We start from the raw sequence: 15,795 nt of genomic DNA, 5'->3' as shown, positions 1-15,795 counted from the left end.
AGTGGAATTTATTTGAAGAAATATTATTAAGTAATATTATTTTACTTAAGCGTTTTTAATTACTTGTTAGGTGGGTTGCGCGACCAGTAAAGAAGATAAAGAGGCCTTTGCCTTGAGATCAGTGTCGCCGGTCGAAGTGCGCGATTTAGATTTCGCAAATGACGCCTGCAAGGTGTTGTCGGCGATGAACAGCAAGCTGGAAAAGGGGACGATTTCGCATAATGAGCGAAGAGCCGTCACTAGCCTGCTGCAAGACATTGTGTACTTTATAGCTGGGTTAGAGAATGAGCAAAATAAATCAGAAGCGTTAGAATTGGTCGTTACGAATGCCGTGAGAGATCGTCAGAAATTATTGCGCGAACAGTACATTCTTGGTCAATTGTTCAAAATACTGCAGGTATTTCAACTTGACATTTATCGCGCTAAAATATATCGGCCAGAACGAGAACGTCTTAAATGCCTCCTTAATTACAGGCTCCATTCTTGGAATCTGCAGAAGGTGAGGGACCATTTCTTAGAATAGAGGAGCTTAACGATCCGAGACACGCACCGTACAAATACATGTTTCGTTTGTGCTATCGAATACTCAGGCTTTCGCAGCAGGATTATAGAAAAAATCAGGTATTGCAATATTGTAAAATACATAACATTATATTGTAAATATATATTATTTTAAATATATTTTTTAAATATAGGAATACATCGCTAAACATTTCGCGTTTATGCAAAAACAAATTGGCTATGATATTCTAGCAGAAGATACCATTACTGCGCTTTTACATAATAATAGAAAGTTGTTGGAGAAGCATATAACAGCTGCGGAAATAGAGACATTTGTAGGACTTGTTAGAAAAAATATGCGTAATTGGCAATCGAGATTTTTGGATTATTTGTCGGATTTGTGTATTTCCAATAAAAAGGCAATAGCCGTAACACAAGAATTGATTTGTAAAAGCGTACTTAGTGAAAAGAACAAAGATATTCTAATAGGAACAAAGTAAGTACGATAAATAGCATGAACAATATTAATTTCTCTGATACGTATTATATACTTTAGAATGGTGAAAACCCAGATAGAAGTCGAAGATATCGACGAGAAGCATGAAAATGCTGAGCCAAGAATCACTGTTATAGAAGAGTTTGAAGTTGTATTGGAATGGAACAGTGGAACTGTTAGTATTCTTAATAAGTATAGTTTATTAAAACGCAAATATACAAATTAATATGATATTTAATGCAGAAATCCATGTCCCTGAGTGAGTTATCAAGAGGAGCAAAAATGGGAAATGTTCAAGATGCAGCAATATTAGACTATTATAGACATCAGTTAAATCTCTTTAGTAATATGTGCTTAAATAGACAGTATTTAGCACTAAACAATTTGTCACCACATTTGGACATTGATCTTATACTTAAGTAAGTTGTACATTTTCTTGTAATGTAAAGATTGTATTTTTAAATTGTATATGACACATCTTAATATTTATGTGGAATTTTTATTATTTTTTTTATAGATGTATGGAAGATGAAACAGTGCCATACGAATTACGCGCGTCATTTTGCCGACTAATGCTTCATCTTCATGTGGATAGAGATCCGCAAGAACAAGTAACTCCTGTAAAATATGCTCGTCTTTGGTCAGAAATTCCATCCAAAATGAGTATAAACGAGTACGTAAAAAACAATTATAAGAGTAATATATTAAGAATATATTCAAAATGTTTCTTTTCTGTTATTTTCTAGTTATGATACGAATAAAATGCCGGACCAAAATAAAGAGGCTGTTCGTACTAAATTCAGTTCGACAATTATGTTTGTTGAGGATTATCTATGTAACGTCGTCGCAAAAATGTGGTCTTTCGGGGATCAAGAGCAGAATAAGCTCACATTTGAGGTATACACAACTTTTATCTTTAAATTTATAAGCTCTAAATATATAACAAATAATTAATTTGTTCTTTTTATTTTATATTTTGCTAGGTCGTTAAATTAGCACGTGATTTAATTTACTTTGGATTCTACAGTTTTAACGATTTATTAAGCTTAACAAAGACATTGCTTAGTATTTTGGATTGTGTGTCGGAGAATGAATCTACCGATGGAAAGATACCTACAGGTGAAATCGATTGTAAGTTTAATATTTCGATTATCTTTATTTTTGGTAAGACATAATCTATGAATTACGTTCTATACCATTGACAAATTTTTAATCAACCCCATAAACAATATTTAGTAGTAAAGATTTATTTCAATTCATTTATATATATATATATACATATGACATTCGCGCGCATGGTAGTAGTTTTATAACAAGAATAAAGTTTGACTTTTTTGCATTATACATTATGCACCGATATGATAAAATTTCCCTTTTACTCTTTCAATCATTTTCCACGAGCAGCTTTGTGGTTCAAGCATCGCTTTCGGAAACTTGTATATAATATTTTTTTCCATGGTGCTGTAATATATTAGTACTTATATGTAATCCACATGCTTTTTGCATTATATGAAATTCCTTTTGTATTAATAAAGTTTACGCAACTGGTAAATTATCTAAATTATATATTGAATGGTAAATAAGTTTAAAACTAATCAAAAATTACTCTTGTAAATATTTCATCACAGCTGATACGGATTCTGAGGAGGCAGGTAATATCTTATTAGAAAGCTTGTTAAAAGCTAATTAGACTGTAATATATGGAATAAATATTAACAAGATTAAGCATGCAATCTTATACATTGTACAAAGTTTACACAGCTTTTAATTGCTTAAATATTTTTTATAACAATACTCTTTCATTAGAAATAATCATTGCAAGAAACATAAATATAAAGTAGTCCTACATTAACAATTTATGATATGTAGTATCCTTTAGACAACCATTGTTTTTATTATATTGTTTTATTATTTTTAAAGCAATTTTTTTGTTTTTTTTCAATAGATAAAATATATAGTTATTATTTTATATATTTGTTTTTATATAAAATATTATTTAACGCAAATTTTTCTGCTGTGCTGTAATTTTTAACTATGTAATATATGTAAATATATTATACATATGCAAAATTAAATAACTGTTGTGCTTCTTTATTTATTGATATAATTGATATTAATATAAATGTTTATTACTATATGTTTAAATAGCTGAAGGAGGTATTCTTAGATGCATTGGCGATATGGGTGCCGTGATGACAAATTTAACGTTAGGACCAGCCGGTCAAGTTAGCTCCTCTCCAAGACCAAAGCCATTAATGAAGAAGGAATATCCCTTAGTGATGGACACGAAACTCAAGATAATTGAGATCTTGCAATTTATTCTAGATGTTCGATTGGATTATAGAATTTCTTGTCTTTTGAGCATATTTAAACGTGAATTTGACGGGACAACGTCGACAACAGAGAAGACTGGAGATGTGAATCTAGGACAGAAAACTATTGATTTAGAATCTATTGGTGCACAAGCCGAAGGAATATTTGGAAGCAGGTAATATGTTTTTGGATATAACATATGAAGACTGTATTTTACAGAAAAGTATTTTTGTATTTTTTTAGTGAAGAATGCGCAGCCTTGGATTTAGATGGCCAAGGAGGTAGAACATTTTTACGTGTTCTATTACATCTAGCTATGCACGATTATCCTCCACTAGTCTCTGGAGCTTTACATTTATTATTTAGGCATTTTAGCCAAAGACAAGAAGTTTTACAAGCATTCAAACAGGTTAGATCTTTCTCTTTTGGATACATTGAAGTATATAATAGTTGTGAGAAATTTAATAATACAAATATGATTAACAGGTGCAACTTTTGGTTTCCGACAGCGACGTAGAATCATACAAACAAATCAAGGCAGATTTAGACATTTTGCGCCAATCTGTCGAGAAATCTGAACTTTGGGTGTATAAATCCAAGGCGACAGAGGAACATGGAAATAAAAAGAAGAAGAGTAAAGAGGAAGAAGATGAAGCCACAGCGCCTCGTAAACCTCTACTATCTGCATTAGATAAACAAGGTTTTTGTTTATTAATTATTATATTAAATTCAGTCATGGATTTTTTAAATAAAAATAAAATAATAATTATATCTTAAAGGGTCTGCTATTGATTTGGATATTGGTCCACCATTACATCCCGATCAAGCGGAAGAATATAAAAAGATTCAACAGATATTAGTAAGAATGAACAAATTGTGTATTCAAAATCTGCCAGGTGGCCAAGTAAAAGCACGCAAGCACGAGCAAAGACTTCTACGCAATGTCGGAGTGCATACTGTTGTTTTAGATTTATTGCAAGTTCCATATGATGTTAAGGAAGATGTTAGAATGAACGAATTAATGCGCCTGGCGCATGATTTCTTGCAAAATTTTTGTTTGTCTAATCAACAAAATCAAGTTCTTTTGCACAAGCAGTTAGATCTGTTCTTGAATCCCGGTATAAGAGAGGCGCAGACAGTATGTAGTATTTTTCAAGACAATTCCGTTCTTTGTAACGAAGTCGGTGCGAAAGTCATACAGCATTTCGTACATTGTATAGAAACGCATGGAAAACATGTACAATATTTAAAGTTTTTGCAAACCATAGTGAAGGCTGAGAATCAATTTATTAGAAAATGTCAAGAAATGGTGATGCAAGAGGTGAGATACTTTGTGTTAGATGCTTATAATTTTGTAGAATATTTTTTTATCTTTACTATTATTTTAGTTGGTCCAAGCGGGAGAAGATGTTTTAATCTTTTACAATGATAGAGCCTCGTTTAATCATTTTGTGGAAATGATGCGATCTGAAAGACATCGAATGGATGAGAGCAGTCCTCTTCAGTAAGTTACTTTTCTAATTGACAATTACCTAATTGTGTACATCATATTGTACATAACATTGTCGTATTTTTTATTATTTTATTTGAATATTCGAGAGTTCATGAAACACACAGTTATTATTGTGTTTTAGATATCATGTAGAATTGGTAAAACTTCTGGCTTGTTGCACGATGGGCAAGAATGTCAATACTGAAATTAAATGTCATAGTCTCTTGCCGTTAGATGATATTGTTGCTGTGGTGTCACACCCAGATTGTATACCAGAGGTATGAATTTTCTACCAAATTTTTAGTACACTTCTAACTTAGAAAATTATAGAATATTACTGACACGTCGTATATAATATTTATAAATAGGTGAAAGAGGCATACATCAATTTTCTCAATCACTGTTATATTGATACGGAAGTCGAGATGAAGGAAATTTATACGTCGAATCATATGTGGTCGTTATTTGAGAAATCTTTTATAGTTGATATGGGTTTAATTGCCACGTCCACCCACGATCGACAACACGCGGATACAGCCTTGGAGACTTACGTGACGAGTTGTTTAATGAACATCATAGCCACATTTTTCAGCAGTCCGTTTTCCGATCAAAGTACCACTGTGCAGGTAAAATTTTCATTTGTTGTATCACAAAAAAGGAATTATCTTTAATAATGTATATGTGTGTATTAAACACACATATGCACATATTTTTATGTCTTTTCTTTTTAATTAATTAATCTATATGTTACAATATGTTATTGGTATATTTAGTCTTTTAGTGAATATAATTTTAGAGACAATATCTGATCTAAATTATTGTTTAACACCAAATTAATTATATATTTACTTTGGGATTCACGTTTTTTAAATATTCAGAATTAATATTAATAATAAAGTTTATGTAGTGTTGTTTCGGCACTTTACTCTTGGTGGAAATTCTGTCGCACAAATTTTATTCGTAAAAATGGATCGTTTAAATCTACTTATTTAAATTATAATCTCACACTGAAGGAAAACATTCATCTGAAAGTTTGCATATAGTTAGTGTATTTTGATCATTTATATACACATTTTATGTATTGAATATTTACTAATTTAAATTTTTGATTGTCAAAATATATAGATATAATTATTAAGATGTTTATTTATTTCTTAAAACTTTAACATTTGTTGTGTTTTATTACAAAGTTGGAATTTTTAAAAAAATTGAAAATTTTATAAAGTATTTTTACATTTCCTATTAATATATAAAAATGTGTATGAATAATATCAAGGTTGAGTCGACATTATATAATATTAATAGAATTTAAAATAAAACTATTTTATGTTACAGAAGCTATTTATATAATCATTATATATTTTTGCTTAAAGGGGATAATTAAATAAAGCAGCATATGATAGCAAACATACATTCTAATTACAAAGTATATGCAGAATATATTGACACATACTTTAACAATCTCTCGCTTTGCATGCAAACACATTATAAATTAAGTTCACTTATTAACCAAGTACATATCATACATACACACATGTATACAGAGAAAAATATATTTAAAAAAATATTTTTTTTTATGAAGTATATATTTCTTTATTTATTGGAATGTTTTTATTGGTATTAAGTTTTTATTAATTATTTAAGCGCATTGATTTTGATAGCCATGTCCAGAGTAGTAGGCGTAAAATACAAGCATAAATTACATATTAATTATATATTGTATGATATGTGCTTGGTCATTGCTGAAAGCATCAGTCGCATGTTCTGTGTTTTTGGCATGCAACACCTGGCCTTCTTTGAATCAACAATATTGGTTTTATTGGGCCTATGGGTACTATCCATCTATATGGTGGTGGGTTGGTTTACTAATAGAAACATCTGCACGAGGCTAGACTATATTGGAACATCAAGGAGTGCGATCGGAATACAGATAATCTTTCCGGCTATGTGAGTACCGAATGCTAGAATCTTTTTCTTAATGTTGGATAAATACAGTACGGTACGATGTCTTTTATATGTGTCTGCAATATAACGTTAGAGAAATATAACAATTATGAAAATATTTTATAAAATAAAGAGAAAATTTCTCACTTGGTTATATATAACAAATATTTGTTCTTTTAAGGAGTATAAAAAATTTCAGATTATTTTTGTGGATTATATATATTACGATCGCGGTTATATTAGAAATGCTTTCTAGCACAGAATAATTGACATTTTGTAAATACAAACTGCATTCTCTTTTTTACGTACGCCTGTATCACATGTCTCTGGATAATTAACACATTCATTGTCATTGAATGCACCCATTTTTGTAAGTCACATCTGCTGGTGCTAACTACAATTATTATGTCATCCCTGTTATCCTCAATTAATATTTACTCTTGTTCTACTTCTATGTGTTTTCAAAATTATTCTAATAACTTACAAAAAACGTATGCACAATTTATATATGGCATGTATAATTTCTCTGTACAGATTGCTTGGCAATGAGTGTGTTACATTTTATGCAAAACGACATGTTAGAAAAATATAATTAAAAAATAATGTATTATATAGATAAATAATAAAAAAATATAAACTATATAAAAAAAATATATATATATATGTATATATATATATAGATGTAAAATGATATGTAAACAGAAAAAAGATATAAATTTTAAGAAATATGTTTTTCTTATAAAAGATATTTAAAGGAAATTTTAAATATATTTTTTTACCATTCATAATAAAGTGTAATTTTTATGATATTAGAATTAAAGTTTCTTAAGTAACTTATATAGTTTTTTAATTTTGTTATAATACGGGCAATTTTAATTGATTTTTTAATTTACTTTTTCATGTAACAGACAAGGCAACCTATATTTGTCCAGTTGCTTCATGCAGCTTTTAATGTATCACAATGTGCATGGCTAAGTGCTGGACAAAGATTTAACGTCGAAAATTGTATACGAACACTATCAGATGTAGGTAAGTGATTCTTTGAACTTGTACAGGAAAATTGGAGGAATATTTGAATTTAGAGATAATATTAATTTTTATTTAAATTCTTTTAATTATTCGGTTAATATAACATCTGGTCTAAATTTTAGCTAAAGGAAGAGGTATTGCTATACCGACTGATTTGGAAAGTCAGGTTGCCAATATGTTTAACAAGGCGGCTATGCTCAGTAGACAAACAAACAAATGGTTGCAAGCCGCTAAACAACCAAAAGTTGAACGTAGTCAAAGCCAGGTAAATTTGCAATAAAATTCTTATAAAATAGATTAAGATAACTATATATGCCACCATGTGGGCAACTGTATAATGAATTTACTTAAATGCATAGAGTGACCTACATTGCACGGAAGGCTCTAATAATGAGGTAAAGGTCACTCACGGAAGCGTAGCACTTTATTAGTTTAGTAATGCTATATAATGCATTTGCTAAAATTACTATACTGTTACATATACGTCACATGGGCTTTATATGTTCACTGAAAACATTAATTAGTTATAGCTACACATACGCTACTTCACGCATTTGCACATGCATAGAGCGAAATAAAACTAGATAATAAGTAAAAAATATAGGATTAGATTTAATTCTAATAATATTTATTTAATATTTAATTATAGTTTAAAAAAATATATTAATAATAAATTAAATATTTTAATATATAATAAAGTATTAAATACTAGATGTTTCGTATTATGAGATGTGTTTCAGTTTTGGAATTTTAAATTAATTTAGTGTAGTGTATGATAACTTTTTTGTATATACAAAATAACTTAAACTTAAGACATGAATTATTAATTATTTATTTATTTATTTTTATTTAGCTTATGCGTCTAGATCGAAGTATTATAGAGGGTCTACAGGACATAGTGTCTCTTTTAGAGGAACAATTGAAACCTTTGGTACAGTCCGAATTATCACTGTTAGTAGATATCCTCTATCGACCTGAGTTGCTGTTTCCTGCTGCAACTGATGCCAGAAAAAGATGTGAAAACGGCGGCTTTATCAAGAGGTAGAGTTTTTATTTGCGATATATGAGTAGCATCAGATATAAATAACATATAATTAAGTGTATTTACGTGTTCTTGCTTTACAGGCTAATTAAACACACTGAAAAATTGCTAGAAGAAAAAGAAGAAAAATTATGTGTCAAAGTCTTGAGAACACTCAGGGAAATGATGGCTATTGATCCTGAGTATGGAGAAAAAGTGAGTGTCATGGAATCGCATTTTGCATGAAATTATATGAATCATTTATCATACTGAGGAAAATATATATAACACAGCATCGCGGAAAAGGGCATTCAGCACCACGTAAATAAGTTTATGACAGTGGCATTAAAATTATGAGAATATCATTAGATCTATCGCGAGATAAACGCCTTATGCGATATTTTTTGCAAAATGTGATTCAAGTCTGTATTTAATCAAAGTTTTTTCTTTTATGCTAATTATCTGGCGTAAACTTATGGCGCGTTTTTTCATAATAAGGCTGAATGTCTGATCGCTCACAGCACATTAGATGATTAATACGCGATTAAATATTTATTTGGCTTGCTGCATAATTACGAGAATAATATAAAAGTTAATAAGATTTCTCAATACGCCACAAAGTCTTAACGGCGGGTGAGTAGGTCTCGTAGAATAGATCTGTAGGTAAAGATGTTTTCATGCTGCAAACGAAGAACGAAGGTATCTCGGAACAGATGGAGTCAGAAACGAAGAGCGAGTCACAAGTTGGAACAGGTTCCAATGATCAGTCTGAGAATCGACAAATGACTCAGCAAGAGCCGGTAAAAATTAAAATAGATAGAAAGAAATATGGGCACAACGTATATGAAATGAAATTTTATATGCCGAAAGCATATCAATGCTGCAAAAGAGATCGGTGATCGCGTAATGTAATTTAGGACGCGCGAACGATACTTCTAACACCGCTACGACATTACATGCTGTTGCATTGTCAAAAGCAAAGAAAATCATCTAGGATATGTCATCAGAAAAGAAGAATCTCTAGTTCAATTTACTTTAAACTTCTCTTTGATCTGCAAATCATGACAAATCATAATTTACCTTTTATTTTAAAAGCTAACGAAATGATAAATGATGTTGCTAACTGTACTTGATTAATTGTGTAACCAAGCTGTTGACTAAGTGATTGTCCATTATATGTTATAAATACACATATCGGGTCGTAAATGGTGTGGTAAAATTCCGTAAAGTAGAGAATATAATGTACGTTGTGTAGATCTTTTTACGCATGCCGCTTGATTTATGCACGTTTTTATTTATCTTCGTTTTCTTATATTTATATATCCATTTCTTACCATTATTTTCTCGTTTACAATAGTTTACATTTGAACAGTTATCTCATACAGATGATTTCATAAAAAAAATATATATATATAAATATTATATTTATATATTAATATATTATATAAGAATATGATATATAAAGATGTGAAAGTAATTTTGATTCACGGTATAAAGACTATAAAGTAACAAATAAAACAAAATAAATAATAAAAGCTTGCATTAATAAAATTCGATTACATTATATTGTTCTCTGAGAACTTATATTTTGAAAATTACATTATATTTGTTTATTACAAGATACGTTTACCGTGCATCGAAGACTTTTACGGATCCTAAATCTTTGAAAATATTATTTTTAGAGATTTGTTTATACATATAATAAAAAATATACCTTCAATAATTTCAATAATATTAAGGAGAATAAAAATATGATGTAAAGCTTGTATAGATATATAGATATGTATATAAATTATGTAGTAAGATGTACCAATACAATGATAGATTCTATATTTAATAATTACACATTGATTAATGATTCTATATTACATACTATATATTTTAATTTTTAATATTCTTAGGCACTTTATGAAAAAAAAGGAAATCTCACATGTGTCTACTGTGAATGTGCAAAATTTTATGTGATTTATATATTTTTTTGTTAGTTCCTTACACCAATAACATGAATGTGTTATTTATTATAGATAGTACAATATTTAGACTCATTGTCAGTTATTTAATTAACATAACTTGGAACATAGATATACTTTAATATACCAAAGTATTATTGTATGTATATCCACAAATTCCACCAAATATATGTTGCTATTATTCACTTTTATGTGCTTTGCCCCAAAAATATACTTTTACATGTGTTAATACAATCTTACACTTTTATATATTGTCTTACATAAATTTAATCATTTATTTTTTTCGATTTTTTTCGACTTTTATACCGATTGTTAATGTACAAATGTGAATGTTGTTCGCAATTACATTAACTTTACCTTTTTATTTTTTTCTCTCAGGTTGCACTTTATTAATATATTTTGTTTTAAATAAAAACAATGTCTTGTTAATGATACAATGAGAATCTCTTCTACACGCATCCTAAATTGCACAAGATATTTTTCACACCTTTAAGCACATAAGCACCGACTTTGTAAATATACGATTCGAATCCGTACATATATATTATTTACGATATAGAATTTTTTATAAATATACGAAGAGAATCTGTATTCTAGATCTCTTTTTTTTTAATTAATGTTGTGCACTATGTATTGGTACATCAATCCGATTTCAAACATGTGGTAGAATGCTAATGTAAACATCCTTTTTTTCACAGGGAGACGCATTGAGAACTAATCTTTTGACGCGTTATTTTGGCAAAAGTTTTATACAAAATTCGGAGAATGTTGAGATTGGAGTGTCCCGTAGCGCGACTATTACCCACGGTCCAGGAGGTAAAATTACGATTATTAATATGTAAAATTATCGAGTGATTTTATCATTTGGATACTTAATAAGAAATACTTTATTATAGCGAAGATATTAAGTCGAGCTGGTAGAACGTTGCATGATGTGCAAACTCATCTTGATCGTGAAGGCGCTTCAGATTTAGTGGTAGAATTAGTGATTAAGAGTGTACACTCTCCGAGCATATTCGTAGAAGTCGTTGAACTGGGTATCGCACTCTTGGAGGGTGGGAATCCTATTATACAAAGGAGTATATTTAATAAATTAATGGGTGGTGATTTAAGTCAATCATTTTTTAAGGTACGTCGTTTTTATAATATGCATGCAAACGCATATTTCACGTTATTATTTTCTACATAGGTGTTTTACGATAAAATGAAAGATTCTCAGCAAGAGATTAAATCTACCGTGACAGTAAATACATCTGATATGGCAGCGAAAGCGCATGAGGATAAGGAAGGCAAAGATGTTGATAAGTTGTCACGAAAACGTGGATCAGGTATAAGATAATAAAATAAATATTGTCGCTACATCATAGTTATTATTTTTTATTTAATTAATGCTTTATATTTATATTCGTAAGCATTTATATACAAACATGTTATAAATAATTCTAGAGTTATTGTATCAGTCAATGAGCAAATAAAAACAATTTAATGTATTTACATTTTTTAAAATTTAAGGTAAAAGCTTTTAATGAAATCTATATGAAAGTTAGATATAAATAACAATACCAATTAATTTGCAGTTTATTTTAAACTTTTAGTGTTTTAATATTTTTCTTAAACAGTTATTTGTAATAAATTAGATAAATTTATTAAACACTTATTATACATGTATAGGAAAACCTAATGGAATGGTAATAACCGATGAATTACGTGAAGAATTGAATCAGGTTGCGGTGTCCAATGCACAAGCATACGCAAATATGCGCAATGGTTTTGCACCCGGTGAAGATGCGGCAAGTAATGCATTGGACGACTTAAGTGAAAAATCAGACAGAAATAAAAGTGGCAGTTCGTCTGGTGCTGAGAAGGAAGAGGGTCAATTAAGTCCAAAAGTTCTAGTGATGCAACCGATTCTGCGTTTCTTGCAGTTACTCTGTGAAAATCACAACAGAGAATTACAGGTGCTACCATTTGACCAGAATTTGTATATTTTTACTATGATATTATAATATTTCGATATTAATAATCTTCTTTGCTCTTTTACAGAATTTCCTAAGAAATCAAAATAATAAAACGAATTTTAATTTGGTATCGGAGACACTCATGTTCTTGGACTGCATTTGCGGCTCTACTACTGGTGGATTGGGCCTTCTTGGTCTTTACATTAACGAATACAATGTAGCTCTGATCAATCAAACTTTAGAAACTTTGACGGAATACTGTCAAGGGCCGTGCCATGATAATCAAAACTGCATCGCTACACATGAATCTAATGGCTTAGACATTATAACGGCATTGATACTGAATGATATTAATCCTCTAGGAAAGAGTCGAATGGATCTGGTCCTGGAATTAAAGAATAATGCCAGTAAATTATTGTTAGCGATTATGGAGAGCAGAGGCGACAGCGAGAACGCTGAAAGAATTATGTATAACATGAATCCAAAACAACTTGTAGATGTAGCATGTAAGGCTTTTCATCAGGAGTCATTAGATGATTCCAGTGATATCGATGATTCCTCGACGAACGCAGAAGAAGGAGTGTCGCCCAAAGAAGTAAGAAAATAGTATATTTTATAATTAACAGGAATGAATTTAATTAATCAAGAGTAAATTTAATTAATCTATTTTAATTCTGTGTACTTTATTGCAGGTTGGACATAATATTTACATCCTGTGTCATCAATTAGCACAACATAACAAGGAATTAGCAGTAATGTTGAAGCCATCAGAACAGAATAATGCGGATCCAAAAATTAACAAAGCATTAGAATATTACGCGTCTCACACAGCTCAAATAGAGGTAATTTCTACATAAATAAAAATAGAATCTGTTTTATGCTTCACCAATATTTTCATGTTTTAGATTGTAAGACACGATAGAACGCTTGAACAAATTGTCTTTCCGATACCGGAAATCTGTGAACTTATAACTGTAGATACAAAAATAAGGGTCTTAAACACTACGGAACGAGATGATCAAGGATCGAAAGTTTCCGATTTCTTCGAGAGGACGGAAGACATGTTTAATGAAATGAAGTGGCAAAAGAAACTTAGAGGTACGCCTATTGATTAAACAAACTGAAATAGATTTTTCATTGTTATATATCAATTTGTATTTTTAATTTGTAGGACAACCAATGCTGTTCTGGATGAGCAGTTATATGTCATTGTGGAGTAACATTTTATTTAATTGCGCTGTTCTTATAAACCTTATTGTAGCATTTTTCTATCCATTTGTGGATTCTGTGCCTAGTAAGTTTTTAATTAGTGAAACTTGAATGTTTTGAATATTATTGTTTTAAAATATAATGAATGATCTTTGTGTTTCGTTTAGAACTCAGTTATCATCTGTCAGCTTTAATTTGGACAGTCATGCTTGCATCTGCCGCTATCGTTATTACTTTGCCAAGGGAGTCTGGTATACGTACATTTGTTGCATCAACAATATTGCGATTGATTTTTTCTGTAGGTCCAGAACCGACATTGTGGCTACTCGGTTTTCTTACGGTACACATATAAAACTTAAATATAATATAATTATAATATACATTACTCTTATTCTAAACACAATCCTGTATTGCAGATTATATTAAAAGTTGTACATCTTATAAGTATTATAGGGAATCAGGGTACCCTGACTAAAAGCGCAGAGCAAATAGTAACGAATATCGAACTTTTGTATCATATGTTATATTTAGCATTCTGTGTTTTGGGAATTTTTATGCATCCATTTTTCTATTCAGTTTTAGTAAGTAATAGAGTGATTAACTTGATCTCTTTTGTACAAACGATTACAGAATTATAATACTATTAATTCTTTCAGCTCTTTGATGTAGTTTATCGCGAGGAGACTTTGCTCAATGTAATAAAATCCGTAACTCGAAATGGAAGATCTATTATACTTACGGCTGTGCTAGCCTTGATTTTAGTTTATATGTTTTCCATTATCGGTTTTATGTTTTTCAAAGACGATTTCCTTGTTCCTGTCGACGAAGAAATTATATGTAAGTTTGATCTCTTGCTAGTTTTATATAAACATGTTTAATTTTATGATTAATAATTAAATACTTAATTTGTAGCTTCTATCGAGCAAAAAGTTACGGATACTTGTAGTGCTGGCAACAAGGAAAACTGTGAAGCTACGGAAACCATATCACATTATGCTACCGAAGGTAGATACATTTATAATAATATAATGTAGTTTTTTATTTAAATATAGAAGTGTTTTAAAAATTAATTTACGAAATGTATAATTAAAGAAAAATTAATAGAAATTTATGCCAAATAATTAATTATTAATAAAATTAATTAAAATTAATTAATTAAAGAATAAAATTGAGTTAATATATAATTAAATTAAATAAATTTCAGTAAATAAACCCGAAATAATTAATATTGGCGGAGAGTTGAAAGAACGAACGTGTGATTCACTCGTCATGTGTATCGTTACTACGTTAAATCAAGGCTTGAGGAATGGTGGTGGAATAGGAGATATTCTGCGAGCACCTTCCAGCGTTGTAAGTATGAAAATATTTAAAATAGTAAACTTAGTTCATGAAAATTTTATAACTGTTATATTCTAGGAACCTTTGTTTGTCGCAAGAGTCGTATATGATTTACTATTCTTCTTCATCGTGATAATTATCGTTTTGAATCTCATCTTTGGTGTGATTATTGATACCTTTGCGGATCTTAGATCGGAGAAACAGCAAAAAGAATTAATCTTGAAAAATACTTGTTTCATTTGTGGTAATTATTTATTGAAATCAATATAGCATCATTTTTATAACACATTAGAATGTAGTATATTTTACGATCTTATATTTCTTATTACAGGATTGAATAGATCAGCTTTCGATAATAAAACAGTTTCTTTTGAGGAGCATATAAAACATGAGCATAACATGTGGCATTATCTCTATTTCATTGTTTTGGTGAAGGTGAAGGACCCGACGGAATTTACGGGTCCAGAATCATACGTTTACGCCATGGTTAAGGTAATAGTTCATAGAGCTTGAAAAATTTGGGC

The 15,795-nt window shown here is 29.9% G+C and overlaps 1 protein-coding gene across 3 annotated transcripts in view; it reads left to right on the top strand.

Annotated features, from left to right (window-relative positions):
• LOC105835203 (inositol 1,4,5-trisphosphate receptor) overlaps window positions 1-15,795 on the top strand; it is a 49,012-nt gene that overhangs the window by 32,426 nt on the left and 791 nt on the right. Inside the window, exons 9-46 of one of the 3 annotated variants that reach the window (XM_012678255.3) lie at window positions 71-397; window positions 475-621; window positions 696-997; window positions 1,058-1,172; window positions 1,241-1,416; window positions 1,515-1,670; window positions 1,744-1,894; window positions 1,981-2,128; window positions 2,626-2,649; window positions 3,146-3,485; window positions 3,554-3,719; window positions 3,797-4,010; window positions 4,090-4,631; window positions 4,699-4,814; window positions 4,945-5,080; window positions 5,171-5,428; window positions 6,675-6,749; window positions 7,655-7,775; window positions 7,898-8,040; window positions 8,135-8,170; window positions 8,629-8,816; window positions 8,901-9,012; window positions 9,489-9,596; window positions 11,465-11,582; window positions 11,663-11,895; window positions 11,956-12,094; window positions 12,438-12,724; window positions 12,810-13,319; window positions 13,417-13,566; window positions 13,630-13,822; window positions 13,896-14,018; window positions 14,101-14,273; window positions 14,350-14,514; window positions 14,590-14,770; window positions 14,846-14,938; window positions 15,138-15,283; window positions 15,350-15,515; window positions 15,603-15,763. In XM_012678255.3, the coding sequence (XP_012533709.1) occupies window positions 71-397; window positions 475-621; window positions 696-997; window positions 1,058-1,172; window positions 1,241-1,416; window positions 1,515-1,670; window positions 1,744-1,894; window positions 1,981-2,128; window positions 2,626-2,649; window positions 3,146-3,485; window positions 3,554-3,719; window positions 3,797-4,010; window positions 4,090-4,631; window positions 4,699-4,814; window positions 4,945-5,080; window positions 5,171-5,428; window positions 6,675-6,749; window positions 7,655-7,775; window positions 7,898-8,040; window positions 8,135-8,170; window positions 8,629-8,816; window positions 8,901-9,012; window positions 9,489-9,596; window positions 11,465-11,582; window positions 11,663-11,895; window positions 11,956-12,094; window positions 12,438-12,724; window positions 12,810-13,319; window positions 13,417-13,566; window positions 13,630-13,822; window positions 13,896-14,018; window positions 14,101-14,273; window positions 14,350-14,514; window positions 14,590-14,770; window positions 14,846-14,938; window positions 15,138-15,283; window positions 15,350-15,515; window positions 15,603-15,763 (6,939 nt within the window). The remainder of the gene's footprint in view (window positions 1-70; window positions 398-474; window positions 622-695; window positions 998-1,057; window positions 1,173-1,240; window positions 1,417-1,514; window positions 1,671-1,743; window positions 1,895-1,980; window positions 2,129-2,625; window positions 2,650-3,145; window positions 3,486-3,553; window positions 3,720-3,796; window positions 4,011-4,089; window positions 4,632-4,698; window positions 4,815-4,944; window positions 5,081-5,170; window positions 5,429-6,674; window positions 6,750-7,654; window positions 7,776-7,897; window positions 8,041-8,134; window positions 8,171-8,628; window positions 8,817-8,900; window positions 9,013-9,488; window positions 9,597-11,464; window positions 11,583-11,662; window positions 11,896-11,955; window positions 12,095-12,437; window positions 12,725-12,809; window positions 13,320-13,416; window positions 13,567-13,629; window positions 13,823-13,895; window positions 14,019-14,100; window positions 14,274-14,349; window positions 14,515-14,589; window positions 14,771-14,845; window positions 14,939-15,137; window positions 15,284-15,349; window positions 15,516-15,602; window positions 15,764-15,795) is intronic. The other 2 variants (XM_012678257.3, XM_036292975.1) reach the window with 2 other exon arrangements.

The sequence above is a fragment of the Monomorium pharaonis genome, chromosome 10, assembly GCF_013373865.1.
Source record: "Monomorium pharaonis isolate MP-MQ-018 chromosome 10, ASM1337386v2, whole genome shotgun sequence".
In the NCBI taxonomy this organism is placed as follows: Eukaryota; Metazoa; Arthropoda; class Insecta; order Hymenoptera; family Formicidae; genus Monomorium; species Monomorium pharaonis.
Note: the sequence above shows the minus strand (reverse complement) of the source record. Positions and strands in the feature narration are given on the sequence as shown.